The sequence below is a fragment of the Oncorhynchus mykiss genome, chromosome 21 (assembly GCF_013265735.2).
Source record: "Oncorhynchus mykiss isolate Arlee chromosome 21, USDA_OmykA_1.1, whole genome shotgun sequence".
Taxonomy (NCBI): Eukaryota; Metazoa; Chordata; class Actinopteri; order Salmoniformes; family Salmonidae; genus Oncorhynchus; species Oncorhynchus mykiss.
In genome coordinates this window covers 46,729,355-46,745,761 of record NC_048585.1, presented here as the reverse complement: position 1 = coordinate 46,745,761, position 16,407 = coordinate 46,729,355, and the positions used below count along the sequence as shown (strand labels likewise).

The following is a 16,407-nucleotide window of genomic DNA, read 5'->3' as shown; positions in this document are numbered from 1 at the left end:
GTGACACATTACAGTATTATTAAACCTCCAGTTGCATTGCTGCGTTTCCTTCCAGTGTTCGAGTATGGCCCGCACTGTCCGAAGCCAAGTGCTGTCCTCTCAAACTGCCTTGAAATGCTGTTGAATTACAGAAAGTGTTGCCCCTTCCATTTTGCCTATTTGTCAGTCTGAATGACGACAGAGTAAGAAGCTGTCATTTCAGATGGCCAAAAATGGAGGTCTACCTAGCAGCGACGGAGATGAAACGATTAATAATTTAGCTAGCAGGTCATGTATCAGCTTCATTTTCGTCGTCCCAGTATTGCCTTCATCCGGCATCCAGCCCTGTGTGATCATATCTGGGCCCATTCAAGTTCATCCAGCCCTGTGTGATCATATCTGGGCCCATTCAAGTTCAATCAGCCAAATAGTGTACTGTAACTGCCATGTCTTGTATTGGTGTGATGGGAAAGGGGATACATAGTCAGTTGCACAAATGAATGCATTCAACCAAAATGTGTCTTCCCCATTTAACCCAATACCCTCTTCACCTTTTGCAAGCTCAGGGATTTGAACCAGCAACCTTTCAGTTACTGGCCCAACGCTCTTAACCTCTAGACTACCTGTCGGAGAAGTGAAGCAAGCGCATGTGTTGATGTGGTAATGGACTGTAAGAGGGGTTCATTGGTTAAAGGTGGACTCCGCGATATGACGTAGATCCATAAAGTAAACCGCATAGTGGGTAAATATCCTCAACAACTAAGAGCATTGAAGCGCGAGGCTCAACTTCTCTGCTGTTTTGGGGCCCTGGCTACCATGCTCTGAACAGCATGAAGTGAACACGTGCACACGCGCCGATAAGGTGTGTGACTGTTTGTGGGCGAAGTGCTGCATCTCGCTCATCTCAATATCTCCAGTGCTGCTCGTTGCAACGTCATTTCGCTGAGTCTAGCTTTAGCATGATGAGGTTGAACAGTTCTTCTAGGTCTCTATAGGCCTTTTCACACTAGTTGAGCTGAGCCATACTGCACTGGCCTGCTGACACATCCCCTATAGTTGCTGGAAAGGACAACGTGAAAGGAAATGCACCCGAAAGCCAGCATAGTATGGTTTGGGTCGGCACAATAGTGTAAAAAAGGTCAAAGTGTGAATATGGTTAATGGTTTCGATAGTTGAATTTCATTTTACTTAATGAGTTAATGAGTGGGAAATTGAATTCAATTAAGGGAATGGAATTCAGTTGAGGGCATGGAATTTATTCCATTGTTTTCTGTGCAAACCTTTCCAAGCATGAACTGTATTTCTGTGTTCCTATTCAACTCCTGATATGGAATGGACCTCAAGCCTAATAAGCATGTTAACATACCAGCCTGGAGGTGCTGCAGACAGGATCATATCAGAGACGTAGAGTGAAGGACTGACCATCCATGGTATCAAATGTATAGTTTGAACCATGTTTTGAGGCTGTACAGTGTTTGTTTACATTTACGCTGTTTACAAACAAAAAAAGTAAAAAAGTGAAATAAAAGTAAATAGTGTATATTTTGGTTTGAGCTAAGCTCAAGTTTATTAGGTCAAAAATGGATGTAGCAATTTAAGGATTCTAGCTTTAAATTTAGGATTGGGGAGGGGACCTGTACCTAGGGGAAACGTCACCCCCCCGAGCCACCTTTACAGTTTTGTTACTCTGTCCTTTGATAACTCTGTTGTGACCATCACACCCTTTAAGCAGTTATGGCACTGAAACTCCAAAATCCCACCCTCCAAACCCTCATGCAATGGCCATAACTCTCCTACCCCCTTGCGGCACTGTGTTTTTGAAGTGCTCATTTCTCTTTGTCATTCCAGCCTCCATGTTGATGTATGTCCTGTGTGCTGGCCTCACCTTATACCGCTCGCTCTCTCTCTCTCGCCCTCTCTCTACCCCGCCCCACCCCCTTCTCTCTCTCTCTTTCCCTCCCTCTTCCCCACCCCCTTCTCTCTCTCTCCATTTCTCCCTCCCTCCCCCTCCCCCCTCTTTCTCCACTGTACTATCCTCTCACACATTCTCCGTATTCATGTAGCAGAGATGGTCAAACAAGACAAGGAGATGATGATGATGATAATATTCCATAAATGATGTACTCTCTCTCTTTTCTCCTCCCCTCCAGGTGCTGGCTTCGTCTGGACACTTACTTCATTTGGAGTTTCATAGGACCGGCAACCTTGATAATAATGGTAAGCGTCCCTACTTCCCCACTCCCGTACAATCTCATTAACCCTATTTAGCCCCCCAGGTCACTGCTTCAATGGTCCAGAGAGAACATCCACTTTCCTCTGTAACACCGTTGGGTATGAGCCACTGCTGGTCATGTGTCATGGTGGGAAATGGATGAGGAGGTGAACTGTGAAGTATTGCGGTTAGTCGCTTTGCCGCACAACTGACAGAGATGTCTTTGCTGAGGGAGAGAGGACCTCCACTTAGAATTCAGTCACCAAGTGATGCCTCTCTACGATTTATGATTGATTTTCACCCAGAACATCCACCTAGAATCGTACACTAGGTTTACTATTACTTTGTACCTTGAGGCACAGAGAGAGGACACACAATCCGACACAGGCACACAAGCAGGCACTCCGAAGCCACATAGGCTGAGGTAAAATATACACACACACACACACACACTCACGGGTTAATTCCTAACTTAGATATTTTCAAAACCCGAAATGCATGTCTAATGCTCTTTCTACACGCTCCAATGTTCTGAAATCACAAAACACTATTATTTCCACTTCATGACTCATGCTTTTTCTCTGTAACAGCCAGAATACTTCCACTAAGAAAGGCTGACTCCTTCTGGAATCGTAGTCCCTCTAGGACGGGGGGGACGGGGGATGGGGAATAAGTAGAAGAGATGTAGAAAAGGGCTAGTCACTTCCCCAGCACAGTGTGTTATGAGTTACAATTCAATTGGTGTCATTTCGAGGGGGCCATACTATTTTGAGATGGCGCTACCGCTGGTCTATTACTATTTAATCTAAACTGATTTAAGTGGATTTAACAAGTGACATCAGTAAGGGATCATATATTTCACCTGGATTCACCTGGCCAGTCTCTCATGGAAAGAGCTCAGTGCACCACTCAGTGCATACGTGGTAGCGATACTGTATACAACGTTCATATAATGTTGTGCTCTATTTGGCAAAGTGGGAAAACCGCATCTTGTTCCTACACTACATACTCAACTAGCTCTAACAATGTCTCCCCGGCTTAAAAATAAATGAAAACATCATCTACGACACACAAACTCCATCTCAAGCTATGCTCTCTCCTTTCTTTCACTCCATTTTCCCAGCTCAACGTGATTTTCCTAGGCATCGCGCTGTACAAGATGTTCCACCACACCGCCATCCTCAAACCCGACTCGGGTTGCCTCGACAACATCAAGTAAGTCACGCGTCCTTCCAGGCATTGGGACCTTCCACACACGACGCTTGGACTGTACATGCCAGTGGTAACCTAATATGGCAAACCAGGTTCCGATGGCTCAGTGGTGCTTGTGGGTTCAATTCCCACCCGGGCCACATATACTGAACATATGTTAACTGTAAGTCACATTTGCATTTAAGTTAACAAAAACAAAGATATTATAAGGAACGATTGATCTCATGTACATCACAATAAGCCGAGACTTTGAGATGGAAGCTGTATAGTTATGAGATGTGTGGCTGCTTAGAAAAACTCCTGTGTTATTTGTGAACTTCTCAAAACACATAAAGATGGGTAAGAATGGCCATGCAGGATGCGCAGCCCTCCAGGTTCATAACTCTCAGTTTCACTAAAGGCTGTGTCGTGGTTGGGGAGGCAAGGGTTCAAATGAGACAAGTCTTACGGCAGGCGTCCTTCATTATCTGAAGTGCACGCTTGACGGGGGCAGAAGAGGCCAAGAGACAATCGGGTGGAATTAACCTGACCTGTCGTCATCGGTTACCACGCAGATGAATATTCATAAAAGGAAGTGTTTGTTTGTGTGCACGCCTGCATGCGTGCTGTACATGTGCGCTCACGTGAACGCTCGCACCCTGCCACTCAGGATATGAAAATATGAATGACATTAGAAATCCCACTGGTAGCCCTTCCCTGCAGTCAATTGACCAAATTCACCCTCTCTTGGCCTCAAGGGTGGAATGTTTTTCATATTTTTTTTCATAATTAATCCTTTTTTTCAAACCCTGAAAATGTGGTGTTTCTATGTCAAAATATTTTGTTATATTTCAGTCTGTGATGCATAGAAAGTGTAATATTGGGATGCAAACTCAATGTAATAGATTTCAACTCTATATCTGACATGATACAGGTGTCTCCTTATTAAGCCCATAACCATGTGTGTGAGGTGTATACTTTTGTTTCAAAGTAGATTTGTGTAAGAACACCAAGAAACACTCTGTGTGACCCTGATTGAGCGCACCGCAGTAAAAGATTAACTGGCGTTGCAATTTATGAGTGACAATTAATAAGTATAAATAAATGTGTTTTAATATCATTTGTAACATAACAGGTAGACCTTACAGTGAAATGCTTACTTACAAGCCCTTAAACAACAATGCAGTTCAATAAATAGTTAAGAAAAATATTTACTAAATTAACTAAAGTAACACAATAAAATAACGAGGCTATATACAGGGGGTACCAATAGAGTCAATGTGCGGGGGCACAGGTTAATCAAGGTAATTTGTACATGTAGGTGGGGCTAAAGTGACTACGTCTAGATAATAAACAGTGAGTAGCAGCAGTGTAAAAACAAGGGGGATGTCAATGCAAATAGTCCAGGTGGCCATTTGATTAATTGTTCAGTAGTCTTATGGCTTGGGGGTAGAAGCTGTTAGGGAGCTTTTTGGACCTAGACTTGGCGCTCCGGTACCGCTTACCATGCAGTAGCAGAGAGAACAGCCTATGACTTGTGACTCACTGTGCTTTGGCAAACAAAATAAGCATCTATTGTGATATCACCACAATAACAATTGGATAGCATGTTGAAGGTTAGGTCATTCCTGGACTTAGTTCATTTAAATTTGAATCATATCTGTGTTTTATGCCCATCTTTGCTGGTGTTATGTGTTCATTATGTGGTGTAATTCAAGGTAATTTGTTGGTCGTGTCTTTTAACATTAGTGCATAATGACACAGTGGGGCATTTTCTCCTCTAGGAGCCGTGTCAATACAATGACACAGCATTTTTGTGGTGTTGACTTGGTGTAATTACAACCAGGTGTCAGGGTAGACTTATTTTGTGGCTAGGCTAAAGTCATTTCTCTGCCTCTACCAGTCCTAAATCCTCCAGTTGTTTTCTATGTTTTACCTGTCCTCCTGTTTGAAGACACTGGTGGCATCGGTGTGTTTTAAGGCGGTGATACTAGTGGCACCATCTCGAGCGTCTTGTCACTGCTTTTGTCAGAGTGGAGTGAGCCTCTGCTGGCCTTGTACTCTCAGCAAGTGTGCACATACACACCCACACACACATACTTTACACAACCCGCCTCACACTCTTTCTCGCTTTATTCCTATGCGCACACACACACACACACACATTATATAGTTCGCATTCTAGCAGGTGTTGAGGTCAGTTTTCCAGAGGATGCCTGCTCTGTGAACTCCGAGTGACATCCCTGTCTAAATTGTAATCCCGAGCTGATGGGAGAGCTGGGTAAACACTCGACTGGACAGGACCGTCTGTATGAGAATCAATAGTAATCTGTTGGATACCATTGATAGCAGTCTGAGACATGTTGGTGTGACAGAGTTTAAAGCCCAGAGCTGTGCATACATCCGCGACTCAATAACAACCAGTTAAAACCAGGTTAGTAAATATGATTATATGTAATAATGGGCCATGAATACTGTCGTGCCTCTGCGACTATGGACTCTTATTACAGCAAGAATGACCATCAGTTTAGCTTGCTTTTGTTTCATTCTAGGATCTTAATGTGAGCGCCCTGTTGCAGGAGAACTTTCCTTTTTACACTTATAGTGTGTTTGAGATTTAAAAAGGCTTCTGAAGTTTGTAATTTCCACTTCCACTGACTTTTCCTTACAAAAAAAGTAGCACCCCTACAAAAATCCAATATTATAATCCACATAATAATTCACATTTCCTATTGTTGCAGGATTATTGAGAGCCTATGTTACAGCCGGATTATAAAATTAATTGTTTTTTTTACCTCATCAATCTACACACAATACCCCATAATGACAAAGCAAAAACGGGTTTCTAGAAAAACGGAAATATCACATTTACATAAGTATTCAGACCCTTTACTTAGACACAATCCTGTCTCGGAGCTCTACGGACAATTCCTTCGACCTCATGGGTTGGTTTTTTTCTCTGACATGCACTGTCAACTGTGGGAACTTATATAGAAAGGTGTGTGTCTTTCCAAATCATGTCCAATCAATTAAATTTACCACTGGTTGACTCCAATCAAGTTGTAGGAACATCTCAAGGATGATCAATGGAAACAGGATTCAACTGAGTCTCATAGCAAAGGGTCTGAATACTTATGTAAGAAACTGAATTAAAATATTTGCAAAAACTTTAATAAACAACTGTTTTCGCTTTGTCAATATGGCGTATTATGTGTAGATTTATACAAAAATGTAAATATTTAATCAATTATAGAATAAGGCTGTAACAAAATGTGGAAAAAGGCAAGAGGTTTGAATACTTTCCGAATGCACTGTTTTCCTGTACAGTAGGTCAACCATCTTAGTGCTAACACGTTTGACAACAGCTGTTGATACTGTGACCTGATTTTGAACCTAACGGGTTATTGAGTAGATAATCATCACCAACTGAGTGTTTTTAAAGGCGACTGGAGAAATTTAAGCAAACCATTTTTTTTTAAAATGTTTACATTTTAAAGTTTAGTAAAGACAAGATTTTTGAACTCCCCCTAGCCGTTTATCAAGCAAGTGTTACGATTTCGTCTAAGAATACTGTGAATGAGTTATAGATGGTTCCTTTTAGATGCATTGCCTTGTTTGTCTGTGGAGAGAATATTGACTTGCGTTCGTTCTCTGCATCATAGGATTTATCACACTAGTCTACCTTGGCCAATCAGAAACCTCACCTGCGGACTGTCTCTCAGACCACACCATAAATGTCACGACCCCTTCTCTCCCAGCTCTGGCGTCTGATAGACCTACCTCTAGATTTATGTATCTCATTCACCAGGACTACGTCCCAAATAGCACCCTATTATTGTGCAGAGCCTTATGAGCCCTGGGCAAAAGTAGTGCACTATAAAGGGAATTTGGGATGCAGACATGGTCAGTGTGCCCAATGCTTCCCCTCTGCCCTGACAGTTTGTCAAAATATGGCTACACTCTTCGTTACTTTTGAATGGACTGTAGCACATCAGTTCCAAATCATCAGGTTCGATACGATTTAGGCTGCTACTAACAACGTGGGCTGCTACTAACAACGTGGGCTGCTACTAACAATGTGGGCTGCTACTAACAACGTGAGCTGCTACTAACAACGTGAGCTGCTACTAACAATGTGGGCTGCTACTAACAATGTGGGCTGCTACTAACAATGTGGGCTGCTACTAACAATGTGGGCTGCTACTAACAATGTGAGCTGCTACTAACAATGTGGGCTGCTACTAACAATGTGGGCTGCTACTAACAATGTGGGCTGCTACTAACAATGTGAGCTGCTACTAACAATGTGGGCTGCTACTAACAATGTGGGCTGCTACTAACAATGTGGGCTGCTACTAACAATGTGGGCTGCTACTAACAATGTGAGCTGCTACTAACAACGTGAGCTGCTACTAACAATGTGGGCTGCTACTAACAATGTGGGCTGCTACTAACAATGTGGGCTGCTACTAACAATGTGGGCTGCTACTAACAATGTGGGCTGCTACTAACAATGTGGGCTGCTACTAACAATGTGGGCTGCTACTAACAACGTGGGCTGCTACTAACAACGTGGGCTGCTACTAACAATGTGGGCTGCTACTAACAACGTGAGCTGCTACTAACAACGTGAGCTGCTACTAACAATGTGGGCTGCTACTAACAACGTGGGCTGCTACTAACAACGTGGGCTGCTACTAACAACGTGGGCTGCTACTAACAACGTGGGCTGCTACTAACAACGTGGGCTGCTACTAACAACGTGGGCTGCTACTAACAATGTAAAATTGATAGAGATATTTTAGTATTTTTAAGTCTCGACTCCTGCTAGTTGGTAATTAAGTAGGATCTTTCTCTTATATTTTGTGCTCTTTATATTTTGACGTCAAACTTCATTCATTTCATCACGTTGCTTTGTTTTGTAATGAATGTTCCATGCTCACTCACTCACTCACTCACTCACACTCTCTCACTCTCTCACTTTCTTTTCTTTAGATTACTACTGCATGGTACCCTTTCTGTCTTTTTGAATCATTTTTGGTTTTGTTTTTAACCCCTTATTCTTTTTCTTTCATATTTTCTTCCTCGTGGTAGCTATCGTTATTATGATGGAATCATTATTGTGGAATGGCACTGGTAAGATGTAACGTATTTCTACAGAGGACTGCACTATTATGTCTTCACATACACTGTATTGCGTGTGGACCCCATTACCCTTCCCTTTAAACATAGTACTCTTTCCCACGTGGCAGTAGTTTAGCAATTCCTCATCTGTTTGTGGTGTGCTGTGTTGGCGTAACCCGTTGTATTTTCGTCCCCACTGGTATTGGTACTCTAAGATTTAGCTTCGTTGTTCCTTTTGGCACAAATTGGATGCCGTTCTCCTCTCTGACTCAAACTTTTACTAAACTTTGTCGAGCCCTATGTCTGGGAAATGGCTGAGCGTTCATGACTGCAGTCCACAAGATGCTGAGAAATGTGCGCTTTTTCATGACACGACTCTTTCGTGACTGTTTAAAGCACATGGAGTAGATGTACTGTATATGCCTCATGGCAAATAAATTGAGGAGTTCGTTACATGTTGAGGAATCCCCTTACAATAGACCCTGAAAGAATATGCAAATTAAGATGGTATCGTTGCTTTTAAAACGATCCTGTTCCTGCATCAAATGCTCTAAATTTAGATCTGAAGTAAACAATTTCAGGTAATTAACATTTTTCAGATGCATGGCTTTAGTTAAACAATTAGCATCCCGCTGAGTAGATCACAGCATTTCTTCTTTCCTTTCAACTCGCCAATGAGACTCTTTTATGCCGAGGTGAAAGGCGACTCAATTGACCAATTGCGATCAGCTTTGAAATGCATATCACCTCTCAGAATTGTCTCTTTTGTCTCTTTTCTAAAAAAGGAAATTGGTGCCAATTTAATGTGGTTGTTGTATTAGAACACTTTACTCCTCAGCTTCTTTTCATTTTTGATATTTATACCAGACTATTAACACAATGAACGCTTTTCCCTCGTTTTCCGGTGAATGCGCACAAGTGCTCTTTTTGCGGCGGTGGAACCATTGAGCGTGTCACTCGAGTGGCATCATTGCGAGGGTATTCACTGGCTCAGCGGGAGCTACTTAAGCTATTTTGGCAATGGGCCCAGGTCTGTAGGACTGAAAGTGGTACGGGATTAATTAGGAGAGTTTCTCAACTTAAATAAATAAATAATCAAATGCAGGAATAAATGATGCACTTTTGAAAGACGTTTTTAAATAACAATGCAGAAAGGCTTCATATAAAGTACATATTTTGAACTTTTCCAGAGTGAAAGCAGGAGGACATTGTTGGGGATATCTACTTCCTTGAACCATGTTCTTCCAAGATAGCCCTCACGGGAAAATTACAATCATCATCAATTCTTAGTTGCAGATGTGAAAAGCAACGGTGTCCAGATCCAGTACTCATTACGTTGAAATATACAAACCAGGAAAGATATGATAAATATTCTATTTATGTCCTGTTCATGTCCTCCCTACTACTTTTATTATGTCCTCTGGCATCTCTATCCAATTTCCACAGTTCGAGTCGTCCATCCCTTTTCAAAATGTCCATAGTTCCAGGTCAATATTTCCCTCTTTTTTTTCTCTTTTTTTTCTGCACCCTCGTCTCTCTGACCGTCTAGGGGGAAACCAGCTTGATGAAGTGCCTCCCCCAACAGGTCATTAAGATAGAACTGGGAAAATGATGTTTAATGGTTGGCCCCAGTAATTTCATACATTTATTTTTGCCATCGCACCTGGACCATTTATTACGATTGAGGCCAACACCCACCTGTATTTATTGAGGATTTGAAACGCCCGAGATAATTAGGTTTAGCACTTGCAACTCACTCACAAAATACGAGTGAGAGCAAGAGGATTCTGGCTGGAGATACGTCGGATGTAATCAGTATAGTGTTTTATTTGATCAGCCATTTTTTAAATATTTCCTGTTTGTCTTTGTTTGTGTCTGTGGTAGTCCCCCTGAGCTCTCTCCTTTAACTACACTATATATGCAAAAGTATGTGGACACCCCTTCAAATTAGTGGATTTGGCTATTTCAGCCACACCTGTTGCTGACAGGTGTATAAAATTGAGCACACAGCCATGCGTTCTCCATAGACAAGAGCTAGAGCTGGTGGGCCACTCAAGCTCACAGAATGGGACCGCTGAAGCTCGTAGCGCGTAAAAATCGTCTGTCCTCGGTTGCAACACTCACTACCGAGTTCCAAACTGCCTCTGGAAGCGACGTCAGCGCTATAACTGTTCGCTGGGAATTTCATGAAATATCACACAATATCAATTTCACACAATATCACCATGCGCAATGCCAAGCATCGGCTGAAGTGGTGTAAAGCTCGCTGCCATTGGACTCTGGAGCAGTGGAAATGCATGCTCTGGAGTGAAGAATCACTCTTCACTATCTGGCAGTCCGACGGACCTATCTGGGTTTGGCGGATGCCAGGAAGAATGCTACCTGCCTGAATGCACAGTGCCAACTGTAAAGTTTGATGGAGGGGGAATAATGGTCTGGGGTTGTTTTTCATGGTTCGGGCTAGAACCCTTAGTTTCAGTGAAGGGAAATGTTAACGCTACAGCATACAACAAGATTCTAGACGATTATGTGCTTCCAACTTTGTGGCAACAGTTTGGGGATGGCCCTTTCCTGTTTCAGGATGACAATGCTCCCGTGCACAAAGCGAGGTCCATACAGAATTGGTTGTTGAGATCGGTGTGGAAGAACTTGACTGGCCTGCGCAGAGCCTTGACCTCAACCCCACCTAACACCTTTGGGATGAATTGGAACGCCGACTGCGAGCCAGGCCTAATCGCCCAACATCAGTGCCTGACCGCACTAATGCTCTTGTGGCTGAATGGAAGCAAGTCCCCGCAGCAATGTTCCAACATCTAGTGGAATGCCTTACCAGAAGAGTGGAGGTTGTTATAGCAGCAAAGGGGGAACAACTCCATATTAATGTCCATAATTTTGAATAAGATGTTCGACAACCAGGTGTCCACATACTTTTGGCAACGTGTGTAAATGTAAGTGTGTAGCTTTCAAAATCATTTTTATTTTAATGTTTGCTTTGGTGTTTTGTTTGATTATTGATTTAATTGGATGTTTTTCATTTATTTTGATTATTCCGGTCAGCTATGAGGATTACGAACCTGAGATCAAGTAAGTAAAATGGACCATCATATTTATGACACACCGTTCATTAGCCATTCATTTTCTCACAACAAAGTAATGAGTAATGTTGATATCGCCTCCTGCCTTTACTAAATGTTAAGTGACGCTCTCGGTCAAGTCGTAGGGAATGCATACAGACATAGTACCACACATCAATATTCTCTACAGTAGGTGCCCTTCTCTTGGAAGTCATCTCCGAACCCAGAACCAAATCTCCCGGTTTGTCACGAGGGACGCAGTCATGTACTGTGCAATTTAAGCTTTGAAGAAAGTAATTATGTTTTCATAAATTCCTTGATTTTGAATGCACAGGTATTTCTGATTATACTAACACAAGTATTCAGAGCTTAATTATCTGTCAAGGCCTTTGGCACAACCCTCGGGCACCACATTCAAAATACTGTGTTCACATGCAATTTGCCTTCCAGTGATTATGCCTTATATGCTAGCCCTGAGGTCATACAGGCTGTATCGCCTATTATTTACACATTCATTATACACCAAGTACTCATTTGATATTGGAGAGTTACCTTGACTTTTCACTAGTTTTCTACTGCTACTACTCCTGAGATGATAATAATAGTGTGTCTCCCATTTTCAAGTTTTTTAAAGACTATTTCTATGGTCTATTGGTCTGTTACTTTTCAAACACGTAATGGATGCAACACATGAAAGAAGGCGAGCGAGAGAAAAATCCTAGGTGTCCCCTAGGAGCAGACGATAACAAAAGACAAAAACAAGATTAAATTCAATTTCACTCCTTTTTTATTTTATCTCGAGTCGATTTGTTTCCTCTGTCGATTTTCCACTTCATTTCTCTCCTCCCTCCCGCCTTCCCTTCGTCCAGAACTTTTGTCTGTCTGGTGGGCATTTTATTTCCACCTGTGTTTGTCTTTATTATTCATCACTATGTTCACAGACCAAGGTTGCAAATAGATTGGGGGAGGTCTGTAAACTAATTCTTGCAATATGTACTTTTTCAACCTGAAAGTTTGCTTTGAAATCTTTCTTTGCGTTGTGCTTCAGTGAACACCTAGTCACGATGTTCCTTCTGAGTTGTGTACTACTGACAGAATGCTAAGTGGGAAGTCTAAGAACAGTCACCACTTCCTGCATCTGGTCTCGAAATGTAGAACCAGACGAAGACCTTCATTACACTTTGTGCATTTCCACCTTTAGCTTCATGGGACAATGACATATTTACGTCGTTTCAGACTGTACTGTCAATTCATAGTTTAACCAGCTGTAAGTATGGTGATGAGCATAATTCATGTTCATTTCTTTAGGAAATGACAGCCACCAAAAGGTGAGGGCACGCAACTTAAAAGTAATTGAGTTCATTTGGTACTCCTGTGTCAGTTCTGAGGACGTCCAGAATGTTGACATTGTCTCGACGTTGTGTTTCCAGGTCGTGGGTGATTGGGGCCATCGCTTTGCTCTGTCTGCTGGGCTTGACCTGGGCCTTCGGCCTGATGTACGTCAACGAGAGCACGGTCATCATGGCCTACCTCTTCACCATCTTTAACTCCCTGCAGGGCATGTTCATCTTCATCTTCCATTGTGTCCTCCAGAAGAAGGTACGCTTTTCCTTCTAACCTTGTGGTCCAGTGCCCGTATTCAGAAAGTATCTCAGAGAAGGAGTGCTGATCTGATTATTTGGGATCTCAAGGCAAAAACCGATCCTAAATCAGCACTCTTACTCTGAGAAGCTTGATACAAGTTAGCTCCTCTTACTAAGAAGAGTTGGTCAAAGCACTTTCAGATGGGGAGCAGGCTAATTTCACTGCCCGTACCATCATAAAAAAGTGAAGTTGTTAACTCACAATCTCACAATCAAAAGTATTGTAGTTATTTAACTACATCTGAATTGGAATGTGTGTGTTTGTGTGCGTGCGTGTATGTGTGTGTGGTTCACAGGTGCGTAAGGAGTACGGAAAGTGTCTGCGTACCCACTGCTGCAGTGGCAAGAGTGTAGAGAGTTCCATTGGCTCTGGGAAGAGCTCAGCCTCCCGCCCACCAGGGCGCTATTCCACAGGGTCACAGGTAGGAGGCGCCTTTCTTCTCAACTCTTTCAGCTGTCAGTGTATTCTGTTGATTACAAGCATATCTGATATTTATTTGTTTCTTGATTCTACCTCCTGGTGTAGAACAGAGAATTTATTTTATAATGTTTATTGTATTTACTTGATCAAATAGTACATTGTTAATTAATAGTTAACAGTACACAGTACAAATAGTCAACAGTATACCATCAGCCCCTGTCACGATGATCCATAACCCTTGAATTACATACAGCAGCACATTGACAACCTACCACTACCCCTATTTTTTCCCCCGTGAACCGCATGTGAACGGAAGCGCTCGTAAACACGCTGTAATTTATCGGCAACTCTGAGACTTTTAAATTAACGTGTAATTAGCAAAGTACATCGTAAACAGGTGTGCTCTGGGTGGTTACAATGGTAGGGTTCTCTCACTCTCTAAATAAAAGTTGGAAGGCGTGAAAGTGAGATTTGGATAGAGTGTCGTGTGTGTTTATATGGCCAGTGAACAATGCTTCGCCCACCCGAAACAGTGCCTATAGAAAGTGTACACGTTCAACTTCTTTCACATTTTGTTCCGTTTTTAAAGTTGAAATAGATATCGTTGTAGCTTTTTGTCATTGATCTACACAAAATACTCCATAATGTCAGTATTTTTTTGTTGTTGTACAAATGAATAATAATTGAATAACTACAATTTAGTTGTTGCATAAGTATTCACCCCCTTGGTTTAGGCAAGCCTAAATTAGTTCAGAAGTAACATCTGGCTTAGCAAATCACATAATAAGTTACATGGACTCACTGAAATAATAGGGGTTGAAATATTTTTTTTCCTCTGTCCCCCATCAGTCAATAATTGAATTTCAAGCACAGATTCAACTACAAAGACCAGGGAGCTTTTGGAAAGCCTCACAAATAAGGGCAGTGATTGGTAGATGGGTAACAATAACACATCTGACATCGACTATATCTTTAAGCATGGTCTAGTTAATAATTATGCTATGGATGATGTATTAAACCACCCAGACACATCAAATATGGAGTCATCCTTCTGAACTGAGCAGGAAGGAAACTGTTCAGGGATTTTACCATGAGACCATTGGGGATTTTAAAACAGCTATAGAGTTCAATGGCTGTGATGGGAAAAAACTGAGGATGGATCAACAACATTGTATTGACTCTACAATAATGACCTAAATGACACATTGCAAAGAAGAATAATGTTTTATTTTTCATTCATCTTTTTTTTTATAAAGAGAGCATTTTTCTTCCACTTGGCCGTTACTTTGAGTATGTTGTGTAGACCGTTGACATAAAATGACAATGAAATCCACGACACAAAATGTGACTTTCTAAAGGCGCTGTACTTTCTAACTGGAGGCCACCTAGTCTTTGAGCGCTGATTCACATTACCGTTACAAAACCCCACTGATGTGTTAGTTGTAATGTTCCCCCTCTGCAGAGCCGGATCCGTCGGATGTGGAACGACACAGTCAGGAAACAGTCGGAGTCATCTTTCATAACCGGCGACATCAACAGCTCAGCGTCGTTGAACCGAGGTAATAATAATTAGTCAGTTAGTCACCACGCATGCTTGAAGGCCCTGCAACCCACCAGCCTCACTTTTAGGTTTTCAGGGTTGTGTGATGTCAAGGAAGAAGGGAGGAATTGCATGTGCCGGCTTTTGTTCCGCCAAAGCACAAAGACACCGTTTTATTTTGTCTGGATTGACGAATAATGGTCTTCTGTCTGGACCTTGATTGTCTGAATCAGGTGTGTTAGTGCTGGGACAAAAATGCTCATCCAGTGTCCTGACAGTGAAATATGCTATCCATCAAGTCAGCATAGTGTGGGTGGTTTTCACACTTGATCGTGACATGGTTGCTGGACGACGAAAGGTGGTCCACTTTGTGTTTTGTGCACAGAACAAAAGTATTTGTCTCCAACTCACCTTCTCATATTTATATGTACAGTACCAGTCAAAAGTTTGGACACACCTACCCATTCCAGGGTTTTTCTTTATTTTGACTATTTTCTACATTGTAAAATAATACTGAAGACATCAAAACTATGAAATAACATATGGAAGCATGTAGTAACCAAAAAAGTGTTAAACAAATCAAAATATATTTTAGATTTTGGATTCTTCAAATAGCCATCCTTTGCCTTGATGACAGCTTTGTGCACTCTTGGTGTTCTCTCAACCAGCTTTATGAGGTAGTCACCTGGATAGTCCCACTAAGCACAAACCAGTTGGTGTGTCCAAACCTTTGACCTGTACTATATATATAAGGGGTGCTGTTGTTTCTAAAATAATTATGAATCACTTTATTAAATTAGTAGCTGGGTCATTCCACCAATTAGGTACCTTTTTGAGGAGTGTAACTACACACATTTTTTACATTATGTCATAGACATGTTCAACTTAATAAAATACACCATCTCAAGAAGTTAAATAAAAAAAGGACTATAGTAAGTGCCTATTCAATTCCAAATAAAGTAACAGGATTGACCGTAACAGGACTGACCGTGTTGACGATTTCATTTTAAATCAGTCATAAATCCCCTTGTGACATGGGCAATGGACGCTGCTTGTGTGCAACAGGTAGGGACAATTGTGTGCAAGCTTCATCCCCCAAAAAAATATTTCTTAAAACATTTCTAGCCTGTCTACCTATGGATAACAGGGTTAACGTGTTATGCTCGACCCGCTCAGTTTTCCTTCACAAAACACCAGAAAATGTCAGAAAAGAGTCAAACCAA

General features: G+C 41.8%; 1 protein-coding gene across 16 annotated transcripts in view; it reads left to right on the top strand.

Moving 5' to 3' along the window:
- Window positions 1–16,407, top strand: part of LOC110500600 (adhesion G protein-coupled receptor L3) — a 313,269-nt gene that overhangs the window by 284,794 nt on the left and 12,068 nt on the right. For all 16 annotated transcript variants that reach the window (XM_021578039.2, XM_021578040.2, XM_021578038.2 and 13 more), the window contains 5 exons: window positions 2,130–2,196; window positions 3,315–3,406; window positions 13,011–13,179; window positions 13,520–13,645; window positions 15,107–15,203. In XM_021578039.2, coding sequence (XP_021433714.2) covers window positions 2,130–2,196; window positions 3,315–3,406; window positions 13,011–13,179; window positions 13,520–13,645; window positions 15,107–15,203 — 551 coding nt within the window. The remainder of the gene's footprint in view (window positions 1–2,129; window positions 2,197–3,314; window positions 3,407–13,010; window positions 13,180–13,519; window positions 13,646–15,106; window positions 15,204–16,407) is intronic.